General features: G+C 34.8%; 1 protein-coding gene across 2 annotated transcripts in view; it reads left to right on the top strand.

The window, feature by feature from the left end:
• The window catches only part of LOC149776986 (ATPase MORC2-like), a 134,246-nt gene extending 117,578 nt beyond the window's left edge, over positions 1-16,668 (top strand). For both annotated transcript variants that reach the window (XM_089941723.1, XM_089941722.1), the window contains exon 30: positions 7,959-16,668. In XM_089941723.1, coding sequence (XP_089797849.1) covers positions 7,959-8,048 — 90 coding nt within the window. In that variant the 3' untranslated portion in view covers positions 8,049-16,668. The remainder of the gene's footprint in view (positions 1-7,958) is intronic.
• Positions 16,669-17,685: the final 1,017 nt, after the last annotated feature.

Below are 17,685 nucleotides of genomic sequence, written 5' to 3'. Positions count from 1 at the left end.
TTGTGTAATGTACTGGGAGTTCAGTGTCTGTGTTGCTTGTTCTGTTGACTACTCCTGTCAAACTACACAGACCCAGGTCTGCTGACATGTGATGGGAGATCTGGGTTTTTGCAGTTTGAACTTGGACTCAACTTATAAGCAACCACATATGGTAATGAAAACAGTCATAAAATATATTTACACTTCAACAATATTACTGTATCATAGGAGCTCAAAAACTGGCTGATCAATCATTGGTTGATGTTTAAGTGAATTTGGATGGGAGTTCTCTTCCTAATACACCCTATTAATGTGCATTTAGTTTGAAGGTTTCTTGATGCAGAGTCTGATAGTCCCTGGGGTATTGCCTAAAAGCTCATGGAAAATGACGGGTTGCCCTGTATTGAATTAATTGACATATGGAGGAACTGGAGTGCTGGAAATATTCACACCTACAAAAGCTGGGCTAATGTGCTAGGCATAAATGCAAAGTTGAAATCTCTGTCTTGGGACTGCTGGGATGAATTGGCACTTGGTGCTCCATTTTTTTTTTTTTTTAAAGTTTCATCTTACTTTTAGTTTGTAGCCACTGTACTGATTAATAGTATGATTACATGATGTCTGTTCTGTTTGAAAACCATATTGCGCAGAGACATTCTAGATTCCAGACCATGATTGGTAAAAAAAAGGGCCAGCAAAGCAAATCAATAATTAATAGGATGTGTATCCTTTATTGTCCCAATAGATGATTGTGACTAAATGGGATTTTAAGAATTATTTGCTCATAATTTGTTTCATTCACATTTTTCCTCAAGCATGTATTCCTGTTGTAATAAACCAGAATGGACATATCAGTTTTGAAGGAAAATTATGAAATAAATTTCAACCACATTTTATTTGCAAAAAATTATTTTTATACAGAAATGAGCTTTGAAATTAAGAGCAAATATTTATGGGATTTGGTATGAAAACTGGCTATAATTCATGTCACTATGGATGTCTCTAATGCTTTACAAACCTGGAGCTAGTGAATTTTTTTTTTTTTTTTTTTTTTTACAAGCCCACAATAAGTTAGATCATACTATATTGTGATATCTGTCCATCTGTCTGTATGCATGTCTGTTACAGGTATTACCATAATCTTTTATTTCATATACTATTTACAGAATTCTAACACATTTATCCTTTGTATTCTGTCTTGTACTTCATGCTTAAATTTATTTGGAAGGTTTTATTTTTAGAGGATTTTTGTGCAATTCATATTTTTTAAGCTCTTCTGGTCAGTTTGTAGGATAGTCAGATGTCCGTCATCTATCTGTCCATTAGCTTAAATTTTTTTATTCCTACTCCTCCTAAATTACTTGGAGGATTACTTTGAAACTTTACACACATTCATCCAATGGTCTAGTTGGCCTAAATGAAAGTGGTGGTGCTCAAATATCCACTAATGCTAACACAGTGGCCATCTTCAAAATCTTGCTAATTACTACTCCTCCTGAATGGATGGTCTTATCAACATGGGGTTTTCACTCAAAGACTTCTTTTGGTGTCTAACTGGTCAACAGTATAAAAAAAATGGTGCTGATATGACAATCTTATTATGACAACTCGACTCAGTCAGAAAGACATATTGACATGGGGTTCTCACTGGAAGACTTCTTATGGTGTCTAGTTGTTTGTAAATGAAAATGATGCTGATACGATGACCTCTAGTATGGCCACCATGGTCGCCATCCTGAAAGTCTTATTGCTGTTCCTCCTACCTGGATGGTCATATCAACTTGGGGGTTTTCCATAACAGACTGCCTCTGATGTCTAATTTGTCTTACCGATTTGGCCCCAATCCCGTCTATAAGCGTGATGAGGCTGTACCCTATTTCCAAGCTCTGCAGCATCAAGGCCATTTAAGATACACTAACGTGGGTGGTATTACAAAAAAGCAGACAGATATAGCTCTAAAATGATACCAGATAATCTGGAAGTTGTAGTTGCACTACAAAATACAGAGGGAAAAACCTCATGTTTTGGACCTGTTTTTTTTTTTTCCACCCAAAATTCACTCGTAGTCAAAATGTGATTTTGTGTCTGGATTTTAGACCTTTCGGCCTCAGATCTAAGGCAGCAAAAACTAAGATAAGGTGGGCATTTGGAATAAAGAGCGATCTCCTTTTGATAATGATGGGTCCATTAAGCAACAATTTTTTTTATAAAAATCTCCAACTTTTACCCCTTTGCTCATGCGCAAGCAAAATAACCAATGGAAAATGGTGTTTCTAATACAACTAGGCATTAGTCTCATGGAAAATCTGTTGAAAGCTGATGTATTAAGATGTATTCAGAAGTAGACCACCAAATGTCTTTCCTACACACATTTCAGGCGAAAACGACAAAAACCTCTGGGGCCAAATGAGTTAAACAAAAATGGTACCAGTGTGATAACCAATATGGTTACTATGGAACCCATCATGAAAATCTTGTTATCCAGACTGGATGTGCTTATAAGCATGGGGTTTTCAGTAAAAGACTTCTTATACTGTATAGCTGGTCCTGGTGCTGGTCGGACAGCCAATATGGCCACCGTTGTAGCATCTTAAAATTCTTGTTATTGCTGCTCCTGCAGAATGGATGTCAAATCATGAAAATATTGTGATTTCTTCTCCAGTCCAAATGGATGGCTATATCAGTATTGGGTTTTCACCATTAGAGATCTGATACATAGTTGGTCTGAAATGGAAAGGTACCTCTCATACATCTAATATGACTGCCAGGACTGCCTTAAAAATCTTGTCACTATTCCCCCAGCATGGATAATCATTTGACATGGAAATCTGAAATGAAAATGGTGCTAGTCATACAATGTAATATAGCAGCCACAATGTCTGTCTTAAAAATGTCGTCACCACCCCCACCCCTGAATGGATGAAAAGACTTTTGGGTGTACCAATAATGTCTACTTTGTCCTAAATGTAAATATGTAACTAATTTGAAACTCTCGGTATCAGTGAAGAATACCAGAGATGGTAACAAAGAAACGGTCTTGTCTCGATTGCTTAAAAATTATATTCACCCAGTAGTGCCAGACACTTTGATAAACTCTTTACATTTTTCAAATGTTACTTTTAGTTGGCATAATTTAGCCACAGTTGCGCTGCAGTGCCATTAAATACTTCTACATATATACACATGTCCACCTATCCATTTCCTATTTTGTTTTCACACAATAACAACAGTTCTCCACCATCTGCCATTACCAAACTTTGTGAATGGCATGAACTTTGGACAAAAAACAGAAGCCTGTCAATTTCAGGGTGATAAGGTCAAAGGTCAAAGTCAGCAACTTTAAAAAAGAAATTACTTCTGTGCAATAATACTAGTTCTGCAGCACAGACCAGGACCATATATTGTGAGTGGCTTGAACTTGGGATAAGGAAGATTGATAAATAATCCAAAACATTTAAAGAAAATTTCCTTCAGCTTGTTAAAATATCACCCTTTTTTAACCAAATGATGAAATATTTCTGGTATTAATATAGGAAGAGAAAATATCCTTTATATTTTCTAACCTTTATATCCTGTAAGCCACAAAGAGAAAATAAGTATACCAAAATGGCCTTGGGGTGGGGTGGGGGGGTCAAATTATTGCCAATAACTCTTGATACTGTAGTTATTTGCGATGCCAACTAAAGAAAAAAATGGTATAAATGTTACCTCTCCTCTCCCAACATAATCTTTCACAGTGTTTTAGATGCAGCATTAATATCATCTCCATTAATCAGTAAAGGAAAAGTTGAGCATAAGAAAAATTGCTTTAAATTTTAAATCACATATCATGTGAATGGAGACAGCTTATTTCTTAGTGTTCTTCTCACTCCATTTGTCTTCTCCATCTGTCTCTCCCTTTTCCCATATATCATCTCAGAGTAGAGGTGAAACAAAAGTCATTACTTGAAATAGGCATGGAAATTAAATTAAAAACTTGCAGTACATGCACTGTTACCTCCTGGTTAGGCAGTTTTTCAGACATTATATTAATATTGTCTGTGCCTTTTTTCCTCAAGAAATGTAAGAAATAGACCACATTTGCCCTTTTTAATTTTTTTTTTCACAGGTTGTTACCATAAATTATTATTTTCACTTGAGATCACTGTCCCATCAATACACTACAGTAAAATATGACTTATAACAACCAAATTCAGTCTCACTCGTAACACCAATCCAAATCAAAGTCCAGAGAGGTAATACTGAAGTAATTTTGAACAGTATGAATCCTCTGGTTTAAATATTTAATTACACAAATGAAAATAATTGCACCTAAGCAGTGGATTTTTAATTTGCAGATACTGTTCTGCAAAAAAAAAGCTTTTTAAAAAAATTTGCCAATTTTTCTCCATATTTGACCTTTACATTATGAAAAAGGCCTTTTGTTGTTGTTGTTGTTGTTGTTGAGTTTAATTATAGTGGCGTGTGCACAATTGTGCATATGCCACTTTTTTCTGACTGCACCGCAGCCTGCTAGTTGTTCCTGGGGAAGGGGATGGTGCCACCTCCCCCAGGCTTTTATGGATTCAAGGAACCCTGATAGTTTGGCCTCAATCTGTGGGGCCATAAAGGTCCCTACAGTTGAATGGTTGGCTGTCATTAGTGGGAAGGAGAGTTCGGGAACGGTCCTGCTTGCTTTACATCGCTGGTTTCTTGTTGCATTTGCCTGGTGTTTCTTAAAATTTTTTTTTTAATTTTTTTTTTCTTTTTTTCTTCTTCAAAATGTTCTAAAAGGAGGGGGAGTTCTATGCTGTTTATAGAGGTTCTTAGTAGAAATCATGTATGAAGAGAGATTTTCAAGGTTATTATGGTATTACTAGTTGAGGTGTTTAGGGTGTGTTTCCTACGTTATGTTATTTATAAGGCCTATTGAATTTAGGATCCAAATGTCAAAATTACTTGTGACTCAAATAAATATGGGTTTCGCAGAATAACTTTATCAGAACACCTTGACCAAATTTTGTGGATGGCTTGCACTTAGGGCAATAAAGAAGTCTTTCAACTTTGAAGTCTGAAAGGTTAGAGATCATGGTAATTCTAATAAGAAATTGGATGTTTCTTCATAGCAACTTTAGTTCAAGACTGCATAATATGACCATCATTGGTCAATAATTTTCAGACTCAGCCAGGACCTTCTAGTACCTATATGAAGAGATATTAAAAACAAGTTGTTTATATAATGTTCTCTTTACAGTACTCTGGTTTTAATTTTTTTAAAATACTAATTCAGTTTTGTTTTCAAAACAATTCTTAAAAAAAATGACTGTCAAATCACAATTACTGTTTCTCAGAGCTGGTATTAAACTTCTTTTCTACCCAACATGCCACAATATTTTTTGTTAAGTTACAGACTAAAAAAGGTTTTGGTTTGGTTTTTTTTATGACACGGCAGCATGAAGATTATTTTGTACCAGGGCAGTTCAGGTGATGTGCCTTGCCAAGGGACATGCTATGGTAGCAGAGCCAGGCCGATCCACTGTTAGGATTTGAATCTACGCCATATGGTCACAAATCTGGCATGCTAGCTTAAGCCACTACTTTTGGAAACTAAGTCACACTAGCTTCTGAAGTGAACAAACATTAAATAGTGAATCAGGACTGCATTTTAACACCATTATTACATTATATGAATTAATTGTGGAAAATATAAGTTGAGGTTCAGGCTTTTGTAACTTTTTTGCATCTGCCAAACTTTACAAATTTATCTGGTGGATCATTAGTAAAACTCCTTGCAGTTATAAATTGAGCAAGTTACATTGCATAAATCGGAAGCATGCAGTGAAGCATGCTTGGATTCCTTTTCGCTGTTCAGCATGTTGCCTGATACTGTGGCCCTACAGGTACCTACTGATAAGACATAATTGACTAGGGCATAAATGTTCTGAGGAAAAGTTGGATACCTCTGTTGCACCCAACCATTTTCAAAAATATGTAAATGTTTTTATATTGCCAGGTATCTTTGCTAGGTAAAACCTGTTACTTTGTCTTCTCTGCTATAGTTTGTTCCACATAGCATAGCGAATTTTATTGCATGTGTAACACCAAATTTTCGAATAAGCATCATTAAATGTACTTACTGTAATTCATTTTAGATACTATGAAACAAATTAGGCACCTCTTGTACATCTAATCTGACTGCCAGAACTGACTGCTTTTAGCTACATTTAATGATGCTGACCGTAAAATTTACTGTGTTACAGATAGCATAAATAAAATTCATAATACAATATAGAATGAAGTTGAACTGTTATATTTTTTGTAGGATGGCCAATCACATATTTGTGCCAGAGTGTTATGAACATTTCATTTTCCAGAAATTCCAAACGTGCATGATTAGATCAGCACTACATCATGAGATTAATGCACCATACAGCGTATAAAAAGATGTTTCTGAAAAAAATCACCATTCTAATCTTGAAAATGCATAAATTTGGTTGTACTATTATTCAGCAGTTGTGATTAACAGTTGTAAAAAATTTTTTACAGACTTTAATGGTTTTTGTGAAAAAACTAAATTGCAATTTTTGGTTCAACCAATGGGCATCTTGTAAGTGATTTGTACTAGTTCTTTGTTATGTCAAATTGCAGCAGATTTGTAGTATTTTGAACCCTTGTAAAAAGTTGTTGATCTGTTTTCCCATCTACATCAGTTTAAGGGCTTGACAACCTATTCAGTATTTTGGTTTTACTTCCTGTTGTGTAGTCATTGGTACAGCAAGATATTCTGGGCAGACACACACACAAACACACACACACACACACACACACACAAAACTTATATCTCAGACCCCCTTCCAATAAAAAAAGTTATTTGATGGGAATTATGAAGTTCATCCTTTGCTACTTTGGAGTGGGTGTCACACATGATGCCAGCTTATTCCACTATACCAGCAGGTATTACCACACCTTTGAATTCTAATTCTTTTAATTTTTGTGGGCAGGATGATAAGTTGGGTTTTAATAGGCCTAGATTGCAATTTGCATTTGAGATTTTCTGAAGAAGTTCCTTTCAAGGAATATGACATAATAATTTTATTAGATTTTTTTTCCTCTTATTATTTACATCATATTGCATTTTGTGAGATGGAATCACATACATCATATTAGTTTCTATTAAAAATTACATTATAAACAATAAAGAAAATCAATTAGCTGTACAGTTGGTTACCAGTATTTATCAAATATTTGTAATAAAATTACAGTTGATAGTTATAGAAAAGTAGCATTGTTTCTTCTTATTCCAAAGTATAGAATTAACTGATTTTTTTAAAAAATACCATTAGAAATGGTACTTATAAAGTTATCTTTTGTCCACTTGTGAAAAATGCAATTTCTAAAAATGTTAAATTTGAGCCCTGGGATTGCCACATGGGAATATAAAATTTCATGGACTTGATTGAGGGAATGCAAAGATTATATGGGGCAGCGAATCCATTTCATGTTGACAAATTCACATCATATTTTGTCAGCCTTTTAAGATATTTGCAGACCTCTTGATAATAAAAGTAGTTTAAAACCTTTTGAATGACCTTTATTATCCTAAAACACTGATTAGTCCAAACTTTATTCTTGGATCTTTGGCAAGGAAAGTATTCTAATATACATGGAAAATTTAACATGCTATCAGACCAAGCCAAGACTTGAACCAGCATGGCCAGATGTCAGTGATCTGTAGGGGCAAGCACCTTAGACCACCTTGCAACCTGGGGACCGTACATTCAAAACATATAATTTAATTATTTCAGAATTTATAAATACATTAGCATCTTGACAGCAATATTGTATTTGAACATACAAAAGCATTGATGTGGCTTTCCTGGTGGAAATTTCCACCTCAAATAGAAGATAGTTTGCCCATGTTGAAGCTTTCTAAGAAAAGGAACAATCAAATATTTATCATGGCTACAAGGATTTTATTGTAACTTTTTATTCTTTTCCAGGAGTTTGACATTGACCCTGAGTGTGATGGAGAACAAGTTGATGAGCTGCTTGCTGCCTGTGTCAAACAAGCCATGCATGACCAGTCCTAAAATATCACAAGTCAACATGTGTCAAACAAGCCATGCATGACCAGTCCTAAAGTCAACATGTGTCACTGTTTTATGTTGTACAAAGATTACACATCTGGCTCCACACATCATGACAAATCCTTAATGTCACAAATCAACATATATGTCATTGTGTAATGTTGTACAAAGACCAAGATTGCATATCTGACTGTACACAGTCAGCATCCTGGTCATGTGACATGAACTACACACACAACCAATCATAGCACACGTTGTGTAATCAGTTACTTGTAATCAAGTCTACTGCAAGTTCTACAGTCATCAGGTTTTTTTAAAACCTCATGAATAAGCCATTAAACCAGTCTTTGTTTATTAATTTACAGATTCAGATGTTTATAACTGCTTATCAAGCGGTTTATGCTTTTCATATTACATGTATGTGGAATCCAGTTAGAATGAGTAGAATTTTTCCTGCCCACCAAAGTATTTTGGTCCAAAGAATTACAGTAACATAAATAATATATATTTACAAACCTTCAGTTTTTAAGGAATGTAATGTCATTCTTCAGCCTTTTAGCTTTCCATGTCATATTGACATAAATAGCAAATACTGATTATGCTATGTAAAGATGCATACCAACTATGATTAATACAGCCCCATGTTTATCACCTGGTACTATGATTAATACGGCCCCATGTTTATCACCTGGTACTATGATTAATACGGCCCCATGTTTATCACCTGGTACTATGATTAATACAGCCCCATGTTTATGACCTCATACTATGATTAATACGGCCCCATGTTTATCACCTGGTACTATGATTAATACGGCCCCATGTTTATCACCTGGTACTATGATTAATACAGCCCCATGTTTATGACCTCGTACTATGATTAATACGGCCCCATGTTTATGACCTGGAACTATGATTAATGAGGCCTCATCTGTGATATCAAACTATGACTAATATCATCCCATATCTATGACATTATACTGTGATTATTATGGTCCCTTGACCTATGACTTCATACTATTATTACTAAGGACCAATTGTCTAAGACTTCAAACTATGATCAGTATGGCCTCTTTATGACCTCATACTATGATTAATATGGCCCATTTATCTATGACCTTGTATTGTGATTACTATTACCCCTTTATATGTTGACCTCATACTATGATTAATATGGCCCATTTATCTGTGACCTCATACTATAATTAATATGGCCTCATTATCACTTCATAAGATTACCTATGGCCCCAGTATATATTACTACGTACAATGATTGATATGGCCCATATATCTATGACCTTGCACTATAATTAATAGGCCCTGTTGTCTTGATTTTTTGGCTACATAATTTAAAGGGAACATTGGGTCTGTTGTGTTTATGGTTGGGTGCATGTCATTCCAAGGTAAATAAGTACCATAAGTACTTGCTTATAAGAAGAGTCATAGACCCTGATCTGCAGGCACATTATGTTATGGCAGATCAGGATCTTTGTTGTTTGCAATCTGACTTATAAGTGGGTATATATGGTAATATTTATTGCATTATTCCCATAAGTCAATTTTTTGATTTTCTGACACTTCATGTGATTTGCAGTAATTAATGATTTTGCACTTTCATGATATCATAAAAAATGTTTATAGGATGATGCAGTTGAAGTGGTTGTTTCACTTTGCTGGAACAAATTCAGAATTTTGCATTAAATCATGATTTAAACAATTTTTGACCTCTGCTTTGTGTCAGTCAGTAGGTTTATTAGTTCATAAAACTTAGTATTCACCACAGCAAAGGGCCATTGATAAATGAGTCTAGATGTAAAGTGCTTTCTGATTAGTGAAGACTGAAATACTTTTATTCATTGTAATGTGTTGTCAACACTACATGCATGCGTTTCCAATAGTTCTGCCAGGAAGAGTTTCTTTGAAGTAAAACTTTCAGATCTAGGTCACATTTTTCATTATGTTTGCAGTTGCAAGATACATTTGTATATCTAATTCATAATAATTGGACTTATGCTTTTGAACTTAATTGGATGGTTGTCTTCTTTTGAACTTTTATGCAAGGAAGTAAATATGTAAACTTTCTCACATAAGGATAGATTTTTGCAATTTGATACAAAATCTTGTTCGATAACCTTATGAAAACAATGACATGCAGCAGAATTATTCCATTGTCAGTCTAACATCACTTTGTCCAAGACTTATGCTTGTACATTTGTTGCTGATGTTTTGACAGCTAATGCTGGTAATTACACCAATAAGTTGTCAATCAGGATGTCATATATGTGACAATTGTGCAATCTTACTACAGTACCTATATTTTCCTGGATGCAGATGTAGTGTCAGTGATCTCATGCTGAGCCATATCTGCAGTCAGGTTATATTCCAATAGATACATCCTTGTAAATAAGCATTTCATTAGAGTCATTTTCATTGAATTTTCATATTTCGCCTGTTAATAATGCACATGTTAATGGAACAGCCTTGCTCCAAATCTGGCAAATATTTATATACACTGTTTGCTATTTCGATTTCTGTATACACAGGCGGATATAGTACAGTACTCTCTCACTAAGATATGATACAGTACTCCCTCACTATAATGCTGTTAATGTTAACCATAAAAGTGGACTACCTAATGGGTGAGGTCACCTTATATTGAGATATTTTATAAACATAATAATACCATTAAATAATGGTACCCATGGCAATATTTGCATTATAAAAGGGGCTGCCTGTTCTTGAGTCGGTATTGCATCTTGCTTGAGCTGTCAAGGGAACTTTTATGTACATCTGTTCTATAATGATAAGGTATGAGAATTGGTTAAATTAAGGTGGTCTATGGCAGTTTGTTTTGAGAAATGTCCCCTGGACTTTCTCATGAGGCAACACTGCTGAGGTTCCTTATATTGAGGGATGCTGCACATGTACACAAGAATTAAAGTTAGTTCATTATTTTCATCCTTTAAAGACTACAAATTCATTGTCTTAAACATTATTTTGCAATATTTTGATGGCACCAGATTCACTGTTAAGTTATCTTGTGTTCTGTTGATTAATATTTTCTACCAAAGTTTTCCCCAAGTCATGTATGGTCTTAAATTAGTTACTTACACTTAGGTTTTCTGCCAGTGGAAATTGAAATTGAACCAAAAACTGTTGAAGTTATATAAGACAGACTTTCAGGATGAAAGAAATGGGAAAAAAATGATAAACTTTTGTTGCATCTTGTTTGAGATATAGATAATATAATAGTTGTTGTAAAAAAAAAAAGAAGAAAAACACTTTACTGGAATGGACTTTGTGAGCTTACTTGACCTACATGACTTGTGACATCATGCTTTAGTTAATTGAGATTGACCTTATTGTTTACATCAAGTGTTGCTAATTCAAGAGGAAAACAGATTTGTCATAGTTGGTGGCAGAAACCAATCTACCAATGATTATTGTTTCTAAATTCAAGGATTGGAAGCAGGGTTCCCAAGAGGGTCTGAAAATAATGGAATAGGTCTAAAATTTGAGAATTGCTTTTACAGGTCTTGAAAATGTCTGGAAAAAATTGAAAATGATTAAAATGTCTTGAAAAAGTCTTAAACTTTCATTATTAAGACTAATGTGACTGCTTTTTTCATGTTTGGGAGAAGTTTTAGGGTTTTTTTTAAAAAAAGGTCTGGAAATTTTTTGTTGTTTTAATCTGTGACAGGGATCCTGTGGAAATCAAATGTAACATTCACTGAAAGAATAAAAAACCCAGGTATTTTGATATTTGGAATGAGCTTTTCAGCCCCATGTTTGGATACAGAATATCCACTACAGGATGAATTTTACTTTCAAACATGACAGAAGAATTTAAAATGGACACCATATCCCCGAAACCTATATACAACATTGCAGTGAAAATGAATGGTTAGGTTTTTGTATACACCACCATAAAGCGGGCATATTATGTTGTAATGCTGTACATCCATCCAAATGTCTATTACCAATTTCATTTCCACCCCCTACAATTAACCAATATTCTGTATGTCTTGCACATGGGATAAGGAAACCTATTGATTTCAGGGTCAAAAAGGCAAGGTCGAAAATAAGACCAATTGTTTTGAAGTTACATTGTTTCTACATCTCATACCTGAACCAAAGGCTGCATAGTCAGAGTTACTGCAGCTGTTGGAAAGAAAAATGGCTTCTGCACAAAAGGTTCTCCATCATCTTCAGTTGATTAACTTTGTGTCTGGCATGTCCTTGGGGTAAGATGGAAGAACCCTGTCAATTTCAAGTCCCAGAGATCAAGGTCACTGACACTGAAAGAAAAGAATTGTTTTCCATGTAGTAACATTGTTTCTGGATCAGTACCTGGACCACAATTTGTGCATAACTTCAGGATCTGTAAGAGATCCTTGAAATCCCTTGATTTCCATCAACATCCTAGAAAACTTGGAAAAAGACTTGAATTTTACTATAATCCTATGTTACACATGCTCAGATGCAGAGATGGTGAGCACGTCAAAATTCTAAGCATCATGGCTTGAAAATTAAGAATGTAAAGAATGGCTACAGAATGATGACATTATTTCACCTCATTGCAGATTATGTTTCAACACATTTAGTATCATATCTATAGGTGAAGTGCTATGAAAGGTGGTAAACATCAAACAACAGTCAAAGGCATATGATTGGGAGCAGGAATGTTGCATCATTTTTCTCAGTCCCATATCCAAGAGATAACTTGGATTCTCAAAAACCTTTTGACATAACAAGCTCTAAAACCTATCGACACAAAGAAACTCGAAAACCTACCGACATAACAAGCTCTATGAACTTGATAACCCCCTAAACAGTCTTCCTGTCTGATGATGACTTTGCTTGTAAGTGAAAGAATACAATTTGTGGGCTAAAGTTATTTGGACTCTCTGCTTGGTTTTGAAGCATAACAGTTATTTGCCTAACATTGGAATAAACAATGTCTTTGCCAGCATGTTCCCAGATAGCAACATCACTAAACTTTTCTAGTGGAGACAGAAAAATTAAGTATCTCGCCTTGAAAAATCCTTAATAAAGGCTTGAATTTTGTCAATAGATTCTGCTACAGAGCCTGTAACTTGCATGTGGGTAAGGAAGAAGTCTGTAAGAAGGTCAGAGGTCATGGTCACTGAATGAAAGAAATAAAATGGCTTCCTTAAAATAATTTGGTTATTGACAGTTTATCTACACCATGTTTGGTAAGAAGGAATTGTTTTGACGTAAGGGTCAAAAGGTGACTTACAGTACGGAAGAGGCCTATTGATTTTGGAATTAAAAAACGCCAGAGAGCAAAGTCGTTGTGGGTTTGCATTTTAAAAAAAACTTTGCTCTTGACCAAGTTCTTTGAGCAATCTTAGTGGATGGTTTGTACTTGGGGTAATAAAGAAACCTTTTGATGCTGGTGTCTAAATATTGTTGTAAGTCAAATAAATTCTTTTTTTTATACAGTTTCTGCACAACTAATTTTATTTCAAGATTGCAGGTCTTAATTTAGTCAGGGTTATTGAAACTACTTGGTTAGTAACGTCCAAAACTCCACCATACCATACTGGTGGCTACATGGAGAACTATTAAACACAAGGCAGGTTGTGCCATTTAGCTGGTACTATACAGTTGTTACAGGGGCCCTGAGTGGCCAAGTGGTCTAAAGCGCTCACAGTTATAGATCACTGCCATCTCACCTCTGTCTTTCTTCGGTTCGAGTCTTGGATTCGGCTAATGTGGTTATGTGAGAAAGCTTGCCAGTAGCTTCTTGTGGGTCGGTGGTTCTTTCCGGGGGTTTTCCGGGTTCTTCCTGCACCATTAATACTGACCGCCATGTATAGCCTATCTTGTGCTGAAAAATGGTGTTAAACCCTACATCAACAACAACAACAACAATTGTTACACTTTCATTTTTTAAGACCCAGTCTGAAAGTGTTAATAACATGTCTGTGTTTACAAATTTTATGCACACGAGCAAGATGTATATAAAAATTAGTGTGTAATTAAATACCTGCGATATGGTATGTCCATCAACAAAAAGTCCACCTGTGAATAATATCCTCAAATCTTCTCTGAATGAAGACGTAATGAACTTTACACATTGTTTCACTGTGTACAACATTTGTGTCTTGTGTCACAGTGATAGCAGTATGATGGAATCACACAAGCAGAGAAAACAATAGATTAGTATTGGTTACCACATCACAGCCCCTGGATAATGTTTTAATTGATTAATAAGTCAAGGTGTTATGTACAACACAATTGTTTTTCTTTTCTCACCCTTTCTTCACATCTAATCTTCAATAGAGAAATTCGAAAGTCTCTGTCCATGCTTTCTTGATGCTAGGGGATACTGGAGGACTGTAAGAAATTAGTACACATGGTAAATGTTTTACTTAGAATTGGCTACCTCCAGACATTTAATAGAATCTATGATCGTGGGCTATATTTGCAGGTACTCGTCTTATTGTTTTTATCATTTTAAATCATGCTGTAGGAGATTCCTACATCACTACCATTTCATTTTATAAATCCAGGGAAATGAAGTCGTGTCATTGTGTATGTATAATTTTTATTCATGTGAAAATGAAGGTGATAATATTTTGATTTTACATTTTACAGTTTTATCTCATCATAGTGTATGTATAATTTTAGAATGTTTTTTTTTTTTTTTAAGTTACCTGTGACATACATTTGTAAATATAAAACCTGTAGATTGTTCTGTCATGTCCAATCTACATAGAGAAATACAAGCATTTTAGTAATAGACATTCTAATGTGAAAAAATTTCGCACAAACACGTCAGAGGAGTTTTGTTATAATTTTTTTATACAAATCTACATATAAATAAATGTGCAGAAATTGAATGCCATGATTTCAACTACTGCCTTCTGATACCTTTGAAAAGTTGAAAGTATCCCTGTGGCGGGATAATAAGGACTTTTGATAGAGCATTGTATGACTGGTGAGTAAATGGATGTACAAAAATATACTGCAATCAGAGCATACTTTAACTTTCTAGTGCAAGTTGAATAGCTTTGACTGTGTGAAAGAGACATAGAGGTATCCATAGTGATACTGATACTTCCAAACTTGGTAGGCTTGTGGCAGATGATCCATGAAAAAATATATCCTCATAACGGAAGGTAGGTCAAAAAGATAACATTTGATAACATTTCAACAATCAATGAAATAAATCTGTTGCAGTTTTAATATTATTCCTGTAATTTTCATCGAAAACAAATGAAGAAATCATTAGGTCATTCATACTGTTGATTATTTTGCTATTAGTGGTGAAATGTCATCAAATCATAGTTTCATCAATAAGGTTATTATAATGTAATTGAAACCATGGATGTGGGTGCACTACAAAATGACTACTACTAATATCATATGTCTTTTGTGTTTTTTTATGCAGCGTAAAATAGCAAGAGCCGTCTGATTACTCGTACTCCTACAACTGCATCAGTACCTACGCTTTAGCTTAATATTTTGTTTGGCTGTTTTAAAAAAAAAAAAAATTCTTCCATGATTGACCATTATTTGTCTGAACCATTGTGTAGGGCAAGTGCACCTTATAAGTTCAGGTTTTACTTTAGTAAAGTTGTATGTGTAATCATTGTCAGATTTTTATTTGTCATTTATATTTAATGACCAATAGAAAAATGAAACGTTGAATCTGTAGTGTAAGAAGTAAGTGCAACTTTGTGATTTCCAGAAAAATTCCTGAAAGAAAAAGTACCTCTACCCACTTGAAAAACAAAATCTTGGTTAAATTCAAGAAGGTTATATTTCTGTCACAAAAAAATTAAAGGCAACAAATATCAGATTAAATGTTACCAGCAGAGCCAACCACCTTCTTTGATCATCTCAGTAAAGAATGCAGTTGCAAAATCTGGTGTGTGATGTTTGAACTGTTTGACTTTGTATTCCAGGGTTTAAAGTCTTTCCCATTATTATCTGGATGTATGCAGTTTGATAAGAATTATTAGACCAAACATCAATACACCTGTATCTGCTGGTACCATCATCCACTGACAGATCTTAGTCTTGTGAGAGAAAAAAAATCTTAAGCTGTTGAGATCAGTTAGAAAATAGGTAATTGGCAGGCATTAAGCTGGAGAGCAAAACAAAAGAAAGTAACCAGAAAAGGAAAAATGTTTTTATTTATTTACGAGGAGCTCAGAGCCAGTCCATTTTTAGTGAGGATTTATCTCTGGTATATTACTACAAGAGGGAATATTGCATTTGGTAATATTTTTTGAAGTCTGTTATAAGTCAGTGGTGTCATTTTTGCTCTCTTTTTATTTTTGCAATGAAACATTTTTGACTATTAGTTCATTAGATGTTGCTTGTTTCACTTATTCGTTTTATGCTTAAATGTGCCTGAACATTTTGCCAAAAAGCCTTTGTTTATTCATTCCCAGTCTCCCCCTCACCTCCATCCAGCCCATCTCCAAAGTAACCATGGATTTTGTGAATACTTTATAATGCATGTTTTTGTTTTATTACTACTGTAGTTGATAGATGACATCACAAAAGCTGTGTGTAATAATACATCATGTGTAATTAGATGCATCATTAATAACAATCCTATCATTGAAAAATCATGTCATACCAATTCCTTGTTTGTTATTTTTCAAATCTACAGACTCGTTTTCTTTTCATTTTTTTTTTTGTGTGTGTCTTGCCTGCAAAGCATGAGCGAGACGTACAAAGCTATTGACGTCGCTCTCATTTGCCTTGGTGACATCATGCATATATCTAAATGTATCCAGCATGCTGCACGTGCAGCAGCAAGTCATTTCATAGAATGATATTTGTCTATTGAGTGGTATTAAATTTATTGACAGGTTCAAGGAAACAAAGAATTTACTATAAAATATTCAAAGCTTTTAAAATACTCACTTCTCCAGTGGCATCGTTGTTTGCACATGTATAATTATTTTTTTGGGTTTTTTTTTGTTTTTTTTTGGTTTTTTTTTTATTAAGATCATTTTCTTTGACACTGGTGCGAGTGGTGTTCAATGACGCCTGGTGGTGTGGCGGATGCAGATTGTTACAAGCAAAAGTAGGCCACAGTGACATGCATTTCATGCTCCAGTGTCATTGCTGGATATGTGGAACATGCCTTGTCAGCACAGGCGAGACTACGCTTACGCAGAATTTTTGTTGTTTAAATTAGTTTAGTACCAGAAGCACAGTTACATATTTTGTTCTAAATTTTGCACTTCTGAGGACAAAAAATATTCGCCATGACTGCTGCCGTTCTCATTACAAAACTTTCAATAAAATCTTGTAATTGATGATGGTGAAACACACCACTATTTAGAGGTTAGCCATGAACTTTGGCACACACATTCATTCCATGATACCATTTGATTCTAAATAAAATTGGACTGGTGCCGCTCTTCATTCCAGTACGGCCGCCACTGAGGCCATCTTTCCAAAATATCTTTTCTCTACTCCTGACTGGTTGGTCATATCAGCATGGGATTTTTACTAAAGGACTGACCACTCCGGTGGACTAGTGGTTAGAACGTCCTCGGATGCGGGAGGTCGCGAGTTCGAATCCCCGGTCGAGTCATACCAAAGACATGAAAATGGTACTTAAGCTGCCTCGTTAGACGATCAGCAT

This window comes from Sinohyriopsis cumingii, chromosome 18, assembly GCF_028554795.1.
Source record: "Sinohyriopsis cumingii isolate HCF-2022 chromosome 18, ASM2855479v2, whole genome shotgun sequence".
NCBI lineage: Eukaryota > Metazoa > Mollusca > Bivalvia > Unionida > Unionidae > Sinohyriopsis > Sinohyriopsis cumingii.
This window is presented reverse-complemented; position numbering and strand designations above follow the sequence as displayed.